The sequence below is a fragment of the Medicago sativa genome, chromosome 7 (genome assembly GCF_051527215.1).
Source record: "Medicago sativa cultivar Bolivia chromosome 7, Bolivia_mono, whole genome shotgun sequence".
NCBI lineage: Eukaryota > Viridiplantae > Streptophyta > Magnoliopsida > Fabales > Fabaceae > Medicago > Medicago sativa.
In genome coordinates, this window is record NC_140755.1 from 74,571,393 (window position 1) to 74,586,480 (window position 15,088).

Consider the following 15,088-nt stretch of genomic DNA (forward strand, 5'->3'; position numbering starts at 1 on the left):
AAAAAAATGTATCATGTATGTGATCCGCACATACACATACACATACATACATGAGATTTTTTTTTTTTTTGAAGAAAACATACATACACCCTCCGGTCACTAATATAAACAAAAATCTAATTTCTAGGTTCATTCAATCAATGATGTATGTAGTCTTTATTATGGGCTACATACATCATTTATTGAATGAACCTAGAAAGTAGATTTTTGCTTATATTAGTGACCGGAGGGTGTACATGAGATGAAAAATATGAATTGGGGGGATGAGAAAGCAAAGCAAGTATAGTATCCGAAATGGTTGCTTCTCTTTTCTTTCATCTCTTCTTTGTCACATAGCTCTCCCTCTCTCCTCTCTCCCTCTCTCTCTCTGGCGCCATTCTCCCTCACAACACACCAGAGAGCGAGCGAGCGAGAATCACAACGAAAAATCACACAAACCCATTTCACCAATTTCAACTCTTTAATTTTTTCTTCAATCAATTTTCACCCTTTTCAAACCCAAAACCCTAACCCCCTTTTCGTCAACGTCAACGCTTTTACCCCAAATTTTCAATTTTTTTACATGATTTCGAATTAGGGTTTGGGATTTCATGCCAATGGAAGGGAACGGAGCATCATCTTCATCATCGAGAAGATATGGATTCCCGTCGGCTGCAAGCATAATTCAAGCACCGTTATCAGCGCTTTTGGAATATTCCGGTATTCTTCCGGCGAGGTCAAACCAGCAGCATCAACCAATTCCCGATTCTGCCCCTAATGATGGCGAGGTTTCGATTAGGATCATCGGTTCTAACGAGCAAGATAATCATCGGGATGAACAGGGTAGTCCACTGGTGGTGAATGATGGTGGTGGTGGTGCGGCTGCGATGACGAATTCCTCGGAACATGGCGATGTTGAGGGCGTTTTGAGAACAGGGAGTGGGAATGTTGATGCAGAAGCAGGTGGTGGTGGTGGTGACGCTGGTGCTAATGGGAGAGATTCTTCTTATCAAAGATATGATATTCAACATGCTGCTAGGTGGATTGAACAAGTCTTGCCCTTTTCTTTGCTTCTTTTGGTGGTTTTCATTCGCCAACATTTGCAAGGTTCATTCTCAATGAAAACCAAACTATACAAATTGTTTCTTTTACTCTTTTTGATTTGATTGGAAATAATCTGTTTAAAGGGGTATTTTAGTTTGGTTTCCTTGTTTATGAAGTTTGGTGATTTTTGTGGTTGCAGGGTTTTTTGTTACCATTTGGATTGCTGCTGTGCTTTTTAAGTCAAATGACATTCTGCGGAAACAAACGGCGTTGAAGGTACGAGAGTTTGTGATTCTGTGTTCATTGTTTTTGAGATGTGGGAAAAAGTGTTGTTAATGTGTATAAATATTGTGTTGTTTGTTGATGTATGTAAATATTGGTGACTGCAGGGAGAGAGGAAAATGCCAGTTTTGATTGGAATTTCGATTGCTTTTGCACTTCATGTGGTTGGTGTTTATTGGTGGTATCAGAATGATGATCTAATGTATCCGTTAGTCATGCTTCCTCCCAAGGAGATACCGCCTTTCTGGCACGCTATTTTCATCATCATGGTGAATGGTGTGTTTCTCCCTCCTAATATTACTGGCTATGTTTCTCACTGCTTATACTTGTATGCTTGTCTTTTTGTTCTACTAATGGCAATCTTATGTTATTTAGTTTTTCCTTGCAATTAACCTGCTGCTGTTGAGTGTATTCAAGAGAAAAAGTTCAAATGTATCTTACTTTACTCTATTATGTAGGGGTTTGTACTTCCATTATGTTTCCATTGAAATATATCTTCACAAGTGCTCAATTGATTCTTGTTTCTGAGTGTTTTTTTAATTTTTTCCCTATTAGTGGTCACAGATGTTTCACAGAATGGATAATTTTTATTCTGTCCATCATTTACTAGTAGCATGGACAATTCATTCCAGCCATTTCCAGTGATCTCTTTTGACCTGTTAGCATGAAAACTCTTAGAGGCTGCCCAATATGAAATTATTTGTTCTTTGTTTGAAATTCAATGGGCGGAGGATTAATTTAATTGGTTTACAAATTGTATTTTAAAATTTCAGATACTTTGGCGCGCCAGGCTGCAATGGTAGTCAAGTGTATATTGTTAATGTATTATAAGAACAGCAGAGGCCGCAATTATCGTAAGCAGGTGAGGTAATAAATTATGGAGTACTAGGGAAATTTAACCCAAGTGTTTGATGTTTTGGGAAAAGAAGAATATTTAAAGATGACATTTTTCTTTCCTTCTTTAAATTATATTATTATCAAGAGTTTTGGGTTCAGGATCTGTCATTCTCTTTCACATTACATTCTGATTGTACCTTCATTCATTAATCAGGGGCAAATGCTGACTTTAGTTGAATACCTCCTCTTACTTTACCGAGCCTTGTTGCCAGCACCAGTCTGGTATCGTTTCTTCCTGAACAAAGAATATGGAAGCCTCTTTTCATCACTGATGACAGGATTGTATCTAACATTTAAGCTCACATCTGTCGTTGAAAAGGTGAGTTATCCCCTCAATTTATGTTTTTATGTATGTAGCCATGTTTAGAGAGTATTCTTATAGCGTCTCTCACTCGCCTAAATAGAAACAAATATTTTCAGGCTGTGCATAATTCCATTATTTAAACCTTTTCTTTTCTTTTCCTTTATTTATTTGTTAAACTAAACAATGTGATACTAAGTTCTGTTATCTTGCTTGTGGGATAGATCAAGCTGTAAATATATAATATTTGTAGAAACACGCGCCTCTTTGTTAAAACTGTTAATATCAGCTTCAGTAAAAAAGGATGGAAGTTACCTCTTTATTATATTGATGTAAGCATACCTCATCGATAATGAGTAGTTATAAATGAGTCTCTCAAAGGCTTCCCCCCTCTTTTTGATTCATGGTTAGTACCAACAACTATTTTTTAACATTCCTACTATTGGGCTTTGAGGATTTAGAAGAGTTTAAGTTTTTAAGTGAAGTTTGTGAGATGTTTTCTGGTTTGTTAACTGTTTTTACTCATTGTTTAATCATTTGTGTGGATGTGCTAATGATTAAAACTATGATGAAGTCATTTAGATAGGCAACAACGTAATGCCCTTAACTTTTTTTATTTACAATAAAAGTACTGTACATGTATAGCATGGGTTGGCATCTGGTGGTTCTTCTCTTAACTGTGTATTGCTTTTCAGGTGCAATCCTTCTTTGCTGCAGTGAAAGCATTGTCACGTAAAGAAGTGCACTATGGGGCTCATGCAACATCAGAGCAGGTACTTGGTGGCCATCATATGATCATTATTGATCTTGGTGTTGACCAATCAATTGTTAAATTTTCAGTGTTCATCCATTGTCTCTGCAAATTACCGTTTTTGTTAAATGACAATTTGTTGATATTTGATCAGTTTGCTGACCTGTTGTTTCGTGTTTATTTTCCCAATTTTGTTTGTGCGGTCATCTATATTGTTACAGAGAGGGAGTTCAGTTAACTCCTCTCCAGTATGTACAATGTACTCTTCTATAAACCCTAGTTTTTTTTTTGGCTAATCAATAACTTTTTTTTCTGGTGAACATTGGCTAATTAATAAGTGGGTTTGTCTAACATGTGGAATATTGCACATGTTAAAGCAACAATTATTTATTAAAAAGTTACTCCCTCCATTCCTTTTCTTTTGATGTTTTAGGTGATTGCACAAATATTAAGGAATCATTAAATTATAGGAATAATTGTATGGTTTATACTAAAATACCCTTACTTACTCCTTGATTTTTTTTTTCTCAAAATTCTAATCTCCTTAATTATTGAAACTCACCACACAAATTGCATTTATTATTTAAACTTCCAATTTTCAAAGTGTGTTTATCAACAAGGGTAAAATTGGATAAAAAGTATTAAAAATTCTAAAACATCAAAAGTTTTGGAATAAAGTTTAAGCTCTAAAACATCAAAAGAAAAGGAATGGAGGGAGTATATCATTAATATAAAATGCACAAGTTCCAATATAAACTTACTATTTTGAATTTCTTAACATGTACAAATTTGCACATGATCAAAAACCCTTAAAAAATAACTACAATTGAAACATGAAGCGAAAATTGACATTCTAAACCAGCAACAAAGGATCATCAATCCACCATTGGTGTGTACTATATACTTGACGGAATTTCTAATCTTTTTTTCCAACATCTGTAGTTTTAGGCTACCTTTATGAGTGGTGTTTTTATTATTTTTAAGAAATAATGCCATCATCATTATTATTATTTGCTCTGTGGCTGGCATGGCTTTTCATGTCTAGTTTTGAAAAAATACTTATTGAGCATTATAAACCTACAACACAAGCAAATATGAAGCCTTAGTTGTAGCTTGGTTGGGGAAGATATTTTCAACCGGTGTGTATGCATTGTTCACTGATTTGATAAGCCCGGTATTTTTGCCAGTGTATTTGCTTAGAATTGAGTATCACCATGATTATCAAATGGGTAGGGAGTGCTTTAATTTTGTTTAATGGTTGTAGGATTGAGACAAACTTGAGTAAAAATTAACACTAGGAATTGTTGATTGCTTTTAAAGTTTCACGGTCCAATTGATTATGAGATCTAATGTTTATGCACTTCTCATTCTTTCGGGTGTGTTATGAGCTTTTTAACCTGCTATATGTACGTATGGGAGCAGCAAGTTGTTCATGCAAGTAATTTATCTGATGACAGGTCATTGCAGCCGGTGATCTTTGTGCCATTTGTCAAGAGAAGATGCATGCCCCAATCTTACTTCGTTGTAAACACATTTTCTGTGAAGACTGTGTATCAGAATGGTGAGACTTGCTTTGCTGTTACTTTATGCACTACCCTGCATTAGAATATAAAATTGACATTTACATTAGAGTCAAACTAGTAAGTACGGTGCTTATATAAGAAAAGCAAGTACCACATGGGTAGTTTACAAAAGGGTTAATTAAGTAAATGGTCCCTATAAATATTCAGAATTTTGTTTTTAGTCCCTGCAAAATAAAATCACACTTTTTAGTCCCTATAAAATTTTCCATCAACATTTTTAGTCCCTATAAAATTTTTCCATCAGCATTTTTAGTCCCTATAAAATTTTTCCATCATCATTTTTGATCCCTAAAATGCTTAAGGAAAATGTCACAGGGACTAAAAAGTGTGATTTTATTTTGTAGGGACTAAAAACAAAACTGTGAATATTTATAGGGACTAAAATAAGCACCGTACTTACTAGTTTGACTCTAATGTATTTTAAAAGGTATCAATTTAAAAAGGTATTTTAAAAAATCAATTTAATTGGTAAATATAAAAATACAGATTTTAAATGCATTTAATAGTTGAATTATGTAGATATTAATTAAACAAGTCACATGACTGAAAGGTCATGGGTTCAAGTCCTGGAAACAGCCTCTTGTGTAAAAAGTAAGGCAAGGCTGCGTATAATACGCCAAAATGGTGGGACCCTTTCCCTGTACCCTGCGTATGCGGGAGCTTAAATTCACCGGGATGCCCTAAAAAAATATTAATTAAACAAATCAAGTGGAAATTAATATTGACTTGATTTGATTTGACATGTATGGCTGTGATGATGACACATGATTTCAGGATACGACGTGACTTAGTGATGCTAGAACCTAAGATTTAAATTTAATAATTTGGGGTAGATATGCTAAAGTCCCACCTGATTGCCACTATTTTAATCATCTGGTCTACAAATGTAGTTTGGGTTGCTTTCTTAATTTTAGTATTAGGGTCAACATGTTTTGTAATTGCATTGCTTCATGTTTGTTACTATATTTAATTTTTCTTCATATGTTTATTTGGGCTCCTGATTATCTATCTTATTTGCCAGGTTTGAGAGGGAAAGGACATGCCCATTGTGCAGGGCTTTGGTAAAACCTGCAGACCTCAGGTCATTTGGTGATGGCTCTACTAGTTTATTTTTCCAGTTATTCTGAAATCATATACACAAACCAGGAAGTTTTTTCCTGCTTTGAAGCTTTACTTTTCAAAGCAGCATTCCTGATGGATATACATCAACACATGTAAAATTCACTAGAGTCATTTTGGAGACACTCTGAGAAGATGAATGCAGCTAAATAGAATTTAACTGGTCACCTGTTATTCATATAATGTACTTTTATGAGGTGAAATGTATTATATGACCCTGTAAACTAGGAAGTTTATTGAATGTATAATTAAATGTGAATCTTCATTTCCAAGGAATGAAGGTCTTTCTCCCAACTGCTTTCTGTCATATATTGTGAATCAAATTAGCAGTTATATTTTTATTTTATTTTTTTTAATTTCTCTGCAATTGGTTTTTGAGACTCAAAGAAGTGTTTGCTCCACTATCAGGTTTTGGTTAATAATCTCACATTTCAGTGAAGTTAATAGATGTGTGATACTATTATGTGTTGTGGCCATTTCACGGAATTTAAAAGCAATATGGCATCTCCATTATTTTCAAGTCTTGGTTTAGCTAGATTTAGAGATATAAAGAAATGGTCTGGAGTGTGGAGATATATTCTTATGCTTAGAGTTTTCTCATAAAAGCACAATCAACTCAACCATAAGCTATTTAAACTCAAGTTGGATCAAAATGAATGTTAATGACCAGTGGCCATTACAAGTTAGTAAAGATTTGTCATCAAATGTATGTATGATTTGATGAGTAATCCTAGAAAGAAACACACTCTTAACACAGTTACTGTCAAGTGGGTTGATAGTAATATAATACACTCTTAACACTCTTAATACACACATGCTCGTACGTTTGCACGCGCACACACTATTTATATAATTTGCACCCGACCTTATCTTGGATCGCAACTGATTTCAATATAATACATTGTTTTATTCCTTTCATGGAGCATTTTATTCTCTATAACTTTTACTTTGATAGATTAGAAGCATTATCATATAGAGACACAAAAGTTGACCTAAATACAACAAAAAGGAATATTTGTAATTTCCGTTACATAACAATGACATAATTGATATTTTAACGGAAAATGAGGGGTTACCTAAAAAAACTTAAAATGAGGGGTATTCTTGTGATTTGCTCTCTCTCACTCACCATTGGCAACCTCCCATTCTTGATGGATTCATTTGGAACTGACATGAATTCTTTCTGAAGTAATTTCCTCTACTTACCTAAGAAGGCTTTATGATGTTCGGATCAATGTACAATTCTAGAGCTTTTAGGTAATTTATAATTCGAATAATGCATTGTTTCATTCCTTTTATGGAGCATTTTACACGAGCATACAACCTGACCCTGTTGTCATTTTTAATATTCCAGAGATAGGATAAATTGAGCTGATATTTGATGAAGGGTGTGATAACCTTCATTTTCCTATAATTGAATAATACATTTAAAATGTTAAAGGAAGCTATAATATTTGTAATTTTCATAGGCCATCCAACAAAATTTGATCAACCAATACATTGAAAAAATTAAAGGAATTTTCCAAACCAACTATATAGAACCAGTAAAGTTACACACAACAAATGTGGGTTTTCATCAAACACTCCCACCCTCCTAATTCCTCAGTCCTCACATCACATTGCAGTTAGGTATAATAAGTAAATGAACATATGTTACAAATCATGCATACATCCCTTAAAACAAGAGCACCTCATCTAAGGCTATAACCCTATGAACAAAAAAAGGGTGATCATTTTGCTGCATGTTGAGGAGGTGACACACTAGTAGGAGTCTCATTTTCTTCTGATGTACTCTTATCATCATCATCATCTTTTGTTGACCCAAGAACAACCTCGTCAGGCGATGTCGGTGATAATGAGTGTGGTGAGACAGATAGCAACCTAGTGACTCCATTGACATCCATAGGATATAGCTCTGTGACTTCTTCCATTCCTTCATCCAGATACACCACATCTTGCATTGTCAGCTGATGGTATTCTACAATTTCCCTCAGGAAACGGTTTTCTCTTGAGTATGTCTCATTTTCATTAGCCAAACGAGCTTTCTCAGCTAGAAGTGTTTCAAGCTGATGCCGGATCTGAGAAGATCACAAATTCAATATCAGAGTTAAATTTCAAATGGCGGCGGCGGCGGCAGCAGCAGCAGCAGTAGTAGTGTAGTAGTTATGCATGCATTATTCATATACATGATGTTACTTCTATTTTATGCATAAAATACATGGATCCAACTTATAATTTGGCCTATTTGGATTGGTTTTATTTAAGTTTATTTATTGACATGAACATTAGTGAGACTGTTTGAGGGAGTTTATAGAGACTAGTTATGGCATGTTCTTAAACAATTTTCATCTTACTCTATAATTTCTCCATGATAGCTTATGAAAATAGCTTATAGTTTATACGAAAAATAATTTAACGTTATTTTATCATTTGTTATAGAAATAGCTTACGCACAAGCGCTTACTAAATCTTGTTTTGTCAATATGAGTGCTTTATTGGATTCTAAACACAAAATTCACACAGATAACCAACAAACTAATTATTACCAGATCATCATCTTCACGGTTATGTCCCTTGTCGCTGCCCTCTCGTTCCCTGAGTAATTTATTTTCTTCTTCAAGTTGAGCAGAACGCGCTTTAGCAAATGCTAAATCGGCTTTAACGGTTTTTAACTCTCGAAGAAGTAATTTTGCTTTTGCAGCTGTTGCCATTGCCACCTGAAATACAGCAAAAGGAAATGTAGCTTGTTTGGTTACATGAGAAACTCAAAAAGTTAATTCTAATAAAAAACCATCGTAAACTCAATTTTCTATTCGCTATTATAATCAGAAGCAAAAGTTTGAACTAGTACTCCTGCATCCAAATCAAGAAGAGTTTAAAATCTGTACACCGATATCACAAGCACGTTTTGCATAGACATCTAATCATATTTCATTATCTTTTCACATCAGCATATTATTTCTTAAAACCTATTAAGACTGTGAGAAGATGATGAAATATGATTCGAAGTCTGTCGCTATAGGTTTTTGCAGTAAATAAAGTCTTACATGTAGAATATGTATGTGCCATTTGTTGAATAAATTTAAATTAATCACATGATATGGAACTAAGAAAGGATTATACTAACTTAAATTTCTATTAACAATTCCATAATCATATAAGATGTTCTATCATCTATGCCTTCACTACAAGAATTAGTGAGGCCGCAACCATTACACATGATTACACAGTTGGCACCTTACGTCTCGAGATGCCTTGAGTTGTGTTTCATGGCGAGAAGGACACTGTGTCTGATCTGATTGCTGCCATGGATTCCTCATTTCTGCAGTTTGGTTTATGTCTTCAGGGCCATTTCCTCTTCGCCTGATTTGATATCTCAGGTCTGCTGTCTTACTCTCCACCATTGTTTTGCCTTCCTGAAAAAAAATCAAAAGTAACATTGAACTAAAGAATGTGATATATAAATTAAATGTTAAGTGAGTTGTCAAAAAAATCGAAGATATCAATAATTTGATGTACACTATCGAAATTCGGAAACTCATCAACAATTATGTATTGTGTTATTCTTACACAGACAGATTTACCTCAAAAGCCTTCTCAAAGGTGTCACCTAGCTGATTGAGGGAAGTAGTAATTGCATCCAAGCCCTTCCGAATCGAAGGATTGTCCATTCTTTTATTATAGTCAGACGGTTGATATAATGGCTTGAATAACCATACCAAAGCAAAATCACACACAAATAAGTTGATTCCCATTCAACTAATAATGTAAATGACAAACATACATTTAGCATCATTATATTATATGATATGTCATATCATATTATATCCTTGCATTGCATTGAACACAATAAATGGTAATCACCTGAGTTGAAAAAGGACTTGTAAAGGTATTAAATGAGTGTGATTTGAGTGTTTGAGGCATGGTGTCTTGTTGTTGTGGAGCTGGATTGTTTTCATCCAACATTGATTTGGCTTTATGAGCCAAAACACCCCAGAAACCAGACTTAGAGTTGTCATTTCCATAAGCATCAAAGCTCTGCATTAATGCATTCATTCAAGTCATTATATTCAATCTTTGATCTATCTATCTATCGGTCGGTCGGTCCATTCATATTAAATAGATAATGTAAACAAATATTTTCCATTAAAATATATGCTACAAATTTGTAAATGCAATCAACAACATAATATAATACGATTTGATAGTCAAATTGATTAATTTCATATTTTACCAAAAAAATATATATTAAAAATGTCGATATGCTAAGTTTAACACCTGATATCAAACGCATATAGATTCATATATGAAATCAATCAAGAGTTTCCATTGACATACCGTGGATCTATGATGGTCAGGATGAGAGGGGTCAAATGCAAAGGAAAGAGCAGGTTGACGACGAGCAGTAGAGGCTTTGATGGCTTGAGCGGCGAGGGAAGAAGAATGAGAAGAAGAGAGGGAACGTGAATAACCATTTTGTTGATCAGAATCTTTAGGAGGATCATCCAATGATGAATGAAAATCTTCTTTGAATGTTGAAGCTCTTGATATGCCTTGTCTTCTTCTGTACGCCATCTTTTCTTTTGCTTCCAAAACCTGATTGCCTTAGAGAGATAGAGAGAGAGAGAGAGAGAGAGATATCCCAAAAAACAAGCAAAAGTGTTTGATTATCATTCAACTTCTACCTAACCAACTCTTTCCGTTTTTATCGTTTTTTTAGGGGTCATGAAATCAAATATCAACCTAAATATGTATAAACTACATTAATCAAATATAAATTAAATAATAATATTGTTGCTTCTCTAAGACAGATCATACACACGTACAAGCAAAGAGAGTTAGAGAAATAAGAATAAATATAACTTTAATGAACTGTAACGATTATGTATATTTAACTTTATATAATTATATGATAACATTTTTTTAAACATTTTCCAACATTTTAGTAAGAATTTGATTCATATACACTTTATACTATCCAATTATTAAAAATATTTAACTTTAATCATAACAAATTCTAAAGTCACGCATGAACGTGTTTTATTGCTAGCGCAAAATATTTTACATTAACGATGTATTAAAATTAAACTACTAATTTGTAAATCTTTCAAAAATAGCATTTCATGATAGTCAAGTTCATGAGGGGTCACCTTTCTTTTTCTTTTAATAATAATTCCATTTACATCATTATTTTTGTTGATCATGTTTATTGTAAAAGGTTGTGCATCCTTTTCTCCTTTTTATCTATACAAGATGATTATGGACTGACAATACTCTCAAAAGAAAAAAAATAAGGTCAAATTGTTATAGCATAACCCTATATATATATATATATATATATATATATATATATATATATATATATATATATATGATTTTGCTAGAAGACACATTTTATGAAGGTGTCTTTTAGCAGGTTATCCTATAAACATTTGCTAAAAGACACCAACTAATTTTTATTAAGGTGTCTGTTAGCATGTTATAACTAAAAAGTTGATAATCACACTTTGAGATGTTGAATGCTAAAAGACACCTTCATGGGTGTCCTCTAGAAAAACCCATAACTTTTTTTCAATAATTATATTTGTTTTCAGGGTTTTTTTTAAAGGCAAAAAAAAAGCCTTTGGTGACAACTCAACTTAAAAGACCCCAGCTAAGCAAAGCTGTTTCAATCACATATCGAATGAATTATTATTATACAAACACTTTTCACTTATTGGGATCGATTCTTAAGTTTTTTCCAAGAGAAAATTGGAGATGCCTTTCCCATTAAATGAAGCAATTCTATGCCCCCTATTGTAATTGTTTTGTTTAGCTTTTTTATTCACTTGAGTAAAAAAAAGAGCTTTTAGATTCACCTTAATTAAAGAGTCCAAGACCCAAAAAAAGACATTTTTTTGGTAGAGTTGAGTATTGTAACAGAAATCTGCATGATTTGGTTGGCCACAAAGTGTAAACATATATAACAAACAATCTTAACTTTCAAAGATTCTCTTTTATAAACCACTAAATTCACCATTTTTAGTGGAATTTATGTTTGTTGGATTTTTGTTGTAAATTTTGAAATTTAAACAAACAATTTGTAAGAGATGCATTTATATAGATGTTATAAAAAGTAGTTATATAGTTCTTTTAAGTTAGCCCTAAATTTAGATAATTTTAATGATCATACCATCTATGAAACCATCTTGAATATGCTAAACGAACTTAATGATTTTTTTTTTTTTTGAGGGAAAACGAACTTAATGATAATCAGTCCATTACAACGTTGAGTTCTTAATTTAATTTGAAACAAATAAGATCTAGTAGGCATGTATATATAGTGCATAATCTTAGACAATAAGGTCAATCAATTATGAGAGGATTAGACAAACTATCAAGAATTACAATCTTTTTTTTTTTGTTTGTTACAGAATTACAATCTATTTGATTTCGAGGTAAGTAATTCTGAGGATCAGATAAAACCAAAAAAACATTATGAGGATTACATATCGATTGTGATAATCATATTGATATCTATGATTAAGTTACTGTTATAATTCCATCAAATGGAATCAGTACCTTATAGATACACACAATTTTTGTTATGCAAATTATAGTGTTTATTTATTTTAATTCAACAATCCATGCATCCTTGAAGGACCGCTTAAAAGAAACTCTAATGAATTCTTGAAGAATTCAATACTAATGCATCCCCGAAGGATTGCACAAACAAAATTTTCTTAATGAATTATTGAAGAATTCAACATTAATACTAATGCATCCCTGAAGGAGTGCACATATAAAATTTTCTTAATGAATTCTTGAAGAATTCAACAGTAGTACTAATGCATCTTTGAAGGATTGCACATACAAAATTTCTTAATGAATTCCTGAAGAATTCAATACTACTGCATCCCTAAAGGATCAATTAAAAATATTTTTTTTTTATGAATTTCTGATGAATTCAACAGTGATGCATCCTGAAGGATTGCACAAATGATTTATCAAATTTAGTATGTAGTTCTTGCAGAACTCAAGAATTTATTAAGAAGTATATATCCCCGAAGGATTGTAAAAGTACTACAATTTTCGTTATCATTATCGTACATTTGTTCTTAATGTTCATTTTTAATAGTTGTATTTTAATTTTGTGATGAATAATATTTGAATGTGCAAAAATGACTACCATTTTTAAATCTATGATATCACGGTTGCATAAGCATTAGCATGTGAATCCATATTTGTGAAGGAGCAAACTTTTTCTATAACAAACTAATGATGCAATCATGTTACACGTAATCACAGTTTTCCATTTTGATATGAACAAAGTTTTTCATTTTGATATGAACAAAAAAAATTATGGAACAAATAAATTAAAAATAGACACGTAATGATAATTAGAGCACAATTTTTATGGAACAATTAAATCAATGGACACGTAATGTTTTCTTGTTGCTTTTAATCCGTAAGAAATGACACATTACACTGTCAAGAACGAACTATCAATACTCCCTCCTGTCCTTATTATAAGAAACAATTTATTTTTTTGGTTCATTGTATAAATGATGTATGTAGTCTATATTTACAATAAGATACATTAATTATTTTATGAACCTAAAAAGTCAACTTTTTCTTATAATAAGATAGGAGGGAGTAGTTTATTTGTTTATACTTTGCGGAATAATACCTCCTTTTTTGTTGTTTGGAAAGTAGTATGCAGTGCTAAGTGTGTGTTTTGTTTTATTTTCAGTTCTGATTTAGTATAGATATCAAATAGTTGGAAATTAGATCCAAAATTGTTTTCTAAGTTCTCTATATATTTGTTGTAATTGCTTTGAACTTTTCAGAAATAATAAACTAATTCAGGATCAAATAGTTGGAGATTTGATCCAAAATTATTTTTTTAAATTCTCTATAACTAATTCAGAAAGATAATGTAAATATTGAAACCAGAAGACTTAAGTTTAATTTGGTAGAATTTATGTGCTAACCACTATCGTTATATAAGGAAACATATTTGATTAGTATAAGTTTTTTTTTCTTCCTCAAACATGGAGATCATTTTTGATATAGTTCTTGAAGAACTACAAATTTAATAGTAAAGCATCACTTTAAGATTGTTCAAAGAATGAAATTTTCTTTATCATAGTTTATGAAGATTTCGTTTTAAGTTCCTGAAGAACTACGCATATACATCTATGAATATTTATTTTTGAGTTTCTAAAGAACTATACATTTAGACCATGATCATAATTTATAAGATCTGTTTGTTAATCCGATGAAAAATATATCATGAAGGTTAGATGTTGCATTCCTGAAGAACTACACATTTAGATCATGATAGAAATTTAAAAGATCCATTTGATCTTCGCATTGATGTGAAAAGAAAAGAAGAAAAAAAACTAAGAGACAATATGGTAATTTATAGACCACTCAAATATGCTCTTGAAGTAGCAAAATTGAGAAAACATCTTCAAAAATATTTTTGAAATATTAGTTAAATTTATAATTTAGAAAAGAGTGGTTATTGATTAAAATAGTGAAAGGTCACATCATAAATTGAACGTCATTCCTAGAAGTGAATGATTCAAAGTCATAAAGTTCCACTAGTATCATCTTAGATGAGTTGGAAAATTAGTATTTGATCAAAAATTTATTTTATTTTATTATTTGATCAATGAATTTATTTTATGAGTTAATATTTTAAAGTTCCATTATATGTTTTGTTTTCTTTTAGAATCATGTAAGATTGCTTTCTTATTCTATGAACAAATATATTTGATTATGATTTTATTTTTTTTATTCCACAAGATTTTTATCTCGTAAATATTATATGAAAGATATGCATGCTTTATTATTAAATAAACTTATTTGATTTTGATATTACATGTAATATAAACTTTGGAGATGTCAAACTTTGAAAATATTTCTTATTGACAATTTGTGTAGCCTAATTACTCACCTCAGAAATGTGTATGATTTATATAGTCTTATTTGTTGGGGTGATTTTGTGTTTATCTTATGCAAAAGATAAATCAAGGTTTTAGAATATTTATAGCTTCACTTGGATATGATATTTTCAAATGGATTAGAACAAATGAATCATATGTTATTGTAAATCAAAAGTTTACAAATCATGTTTTAAATGCT

At 31.9% G+C, this 15,088-nt stretch overlaps 2 protein-coding genes across 3 annotated transcripts; one reads left to right on the forward strand and one right to left on the reverse strand.

Moving 5' to 3' along the window:
• The first annotated feature begins 316 nt into the window (after window positions 1-316).
• LOC146908424 (RING/U-box superfamily protein) lies at window positions 317-6,250 on the forward strand. The gene is made up of 8 exons (XM_085723252.1): window positions 317-1,086; window positions 1,223-1,299; window positions 1,413-1,581; window positions 2,079-2,167; window positions 2,357-2,521; window positions 3,199-3,276; window positions 4,712-4,815; window positions 5,859-6,250. The coding sequence occupies exons 1-8, from the start codon at window positions 591-593 to the stop codon at window positions 5,962-5,964; spliced, it is 1,284 nt and encodes a 427-aa protein (XP_085579378.1). The 5' UTR covers window positions 317-590; the 3' UTR covers window positions 5,965-6,250.
• A 1,141-nt stretch (window positions 6,251-7,391) lies between these two features.
• Window positions 7,392-10,632, reverse strand: LOC146908425 (heat-inducible transcription repressor). 2 transcript variants are annotated; one of them, XM_085723253.1, is made up of 6 exons: window positions 10,295-10,632; window positions 9,821-9,994; window positions 9,541-9,660; window positions 9,199-9,372; window positions 8,503-8,673; window positions 7,392-8,034 (listed from the first exon to the last, which is right to left on the reverse strand). In XM_085723253.1, the coding sequence occupies exons 1-6, from the start codon at window positions 10,529-10,531 to the stop codon at window positions 7,687-7,689; spliced, it is 1,224 nt and encodes a 407-aa protein (XP_085579379.1). In that variant the 5' UTR covers window positions 10,532-10,632; the 3' UTR covers window positions 7,392-7,686. The 2 variants fall into 2 exon arrangements, with proteins under 2 accessions (XP_085579379.1, XP_085579380.1); XM_085723254.1 differs by lacking the exon at window positions 9,821-9,994.
• Window positions 10,633-15,088: the final 4,456 nt, after the last annotated feature.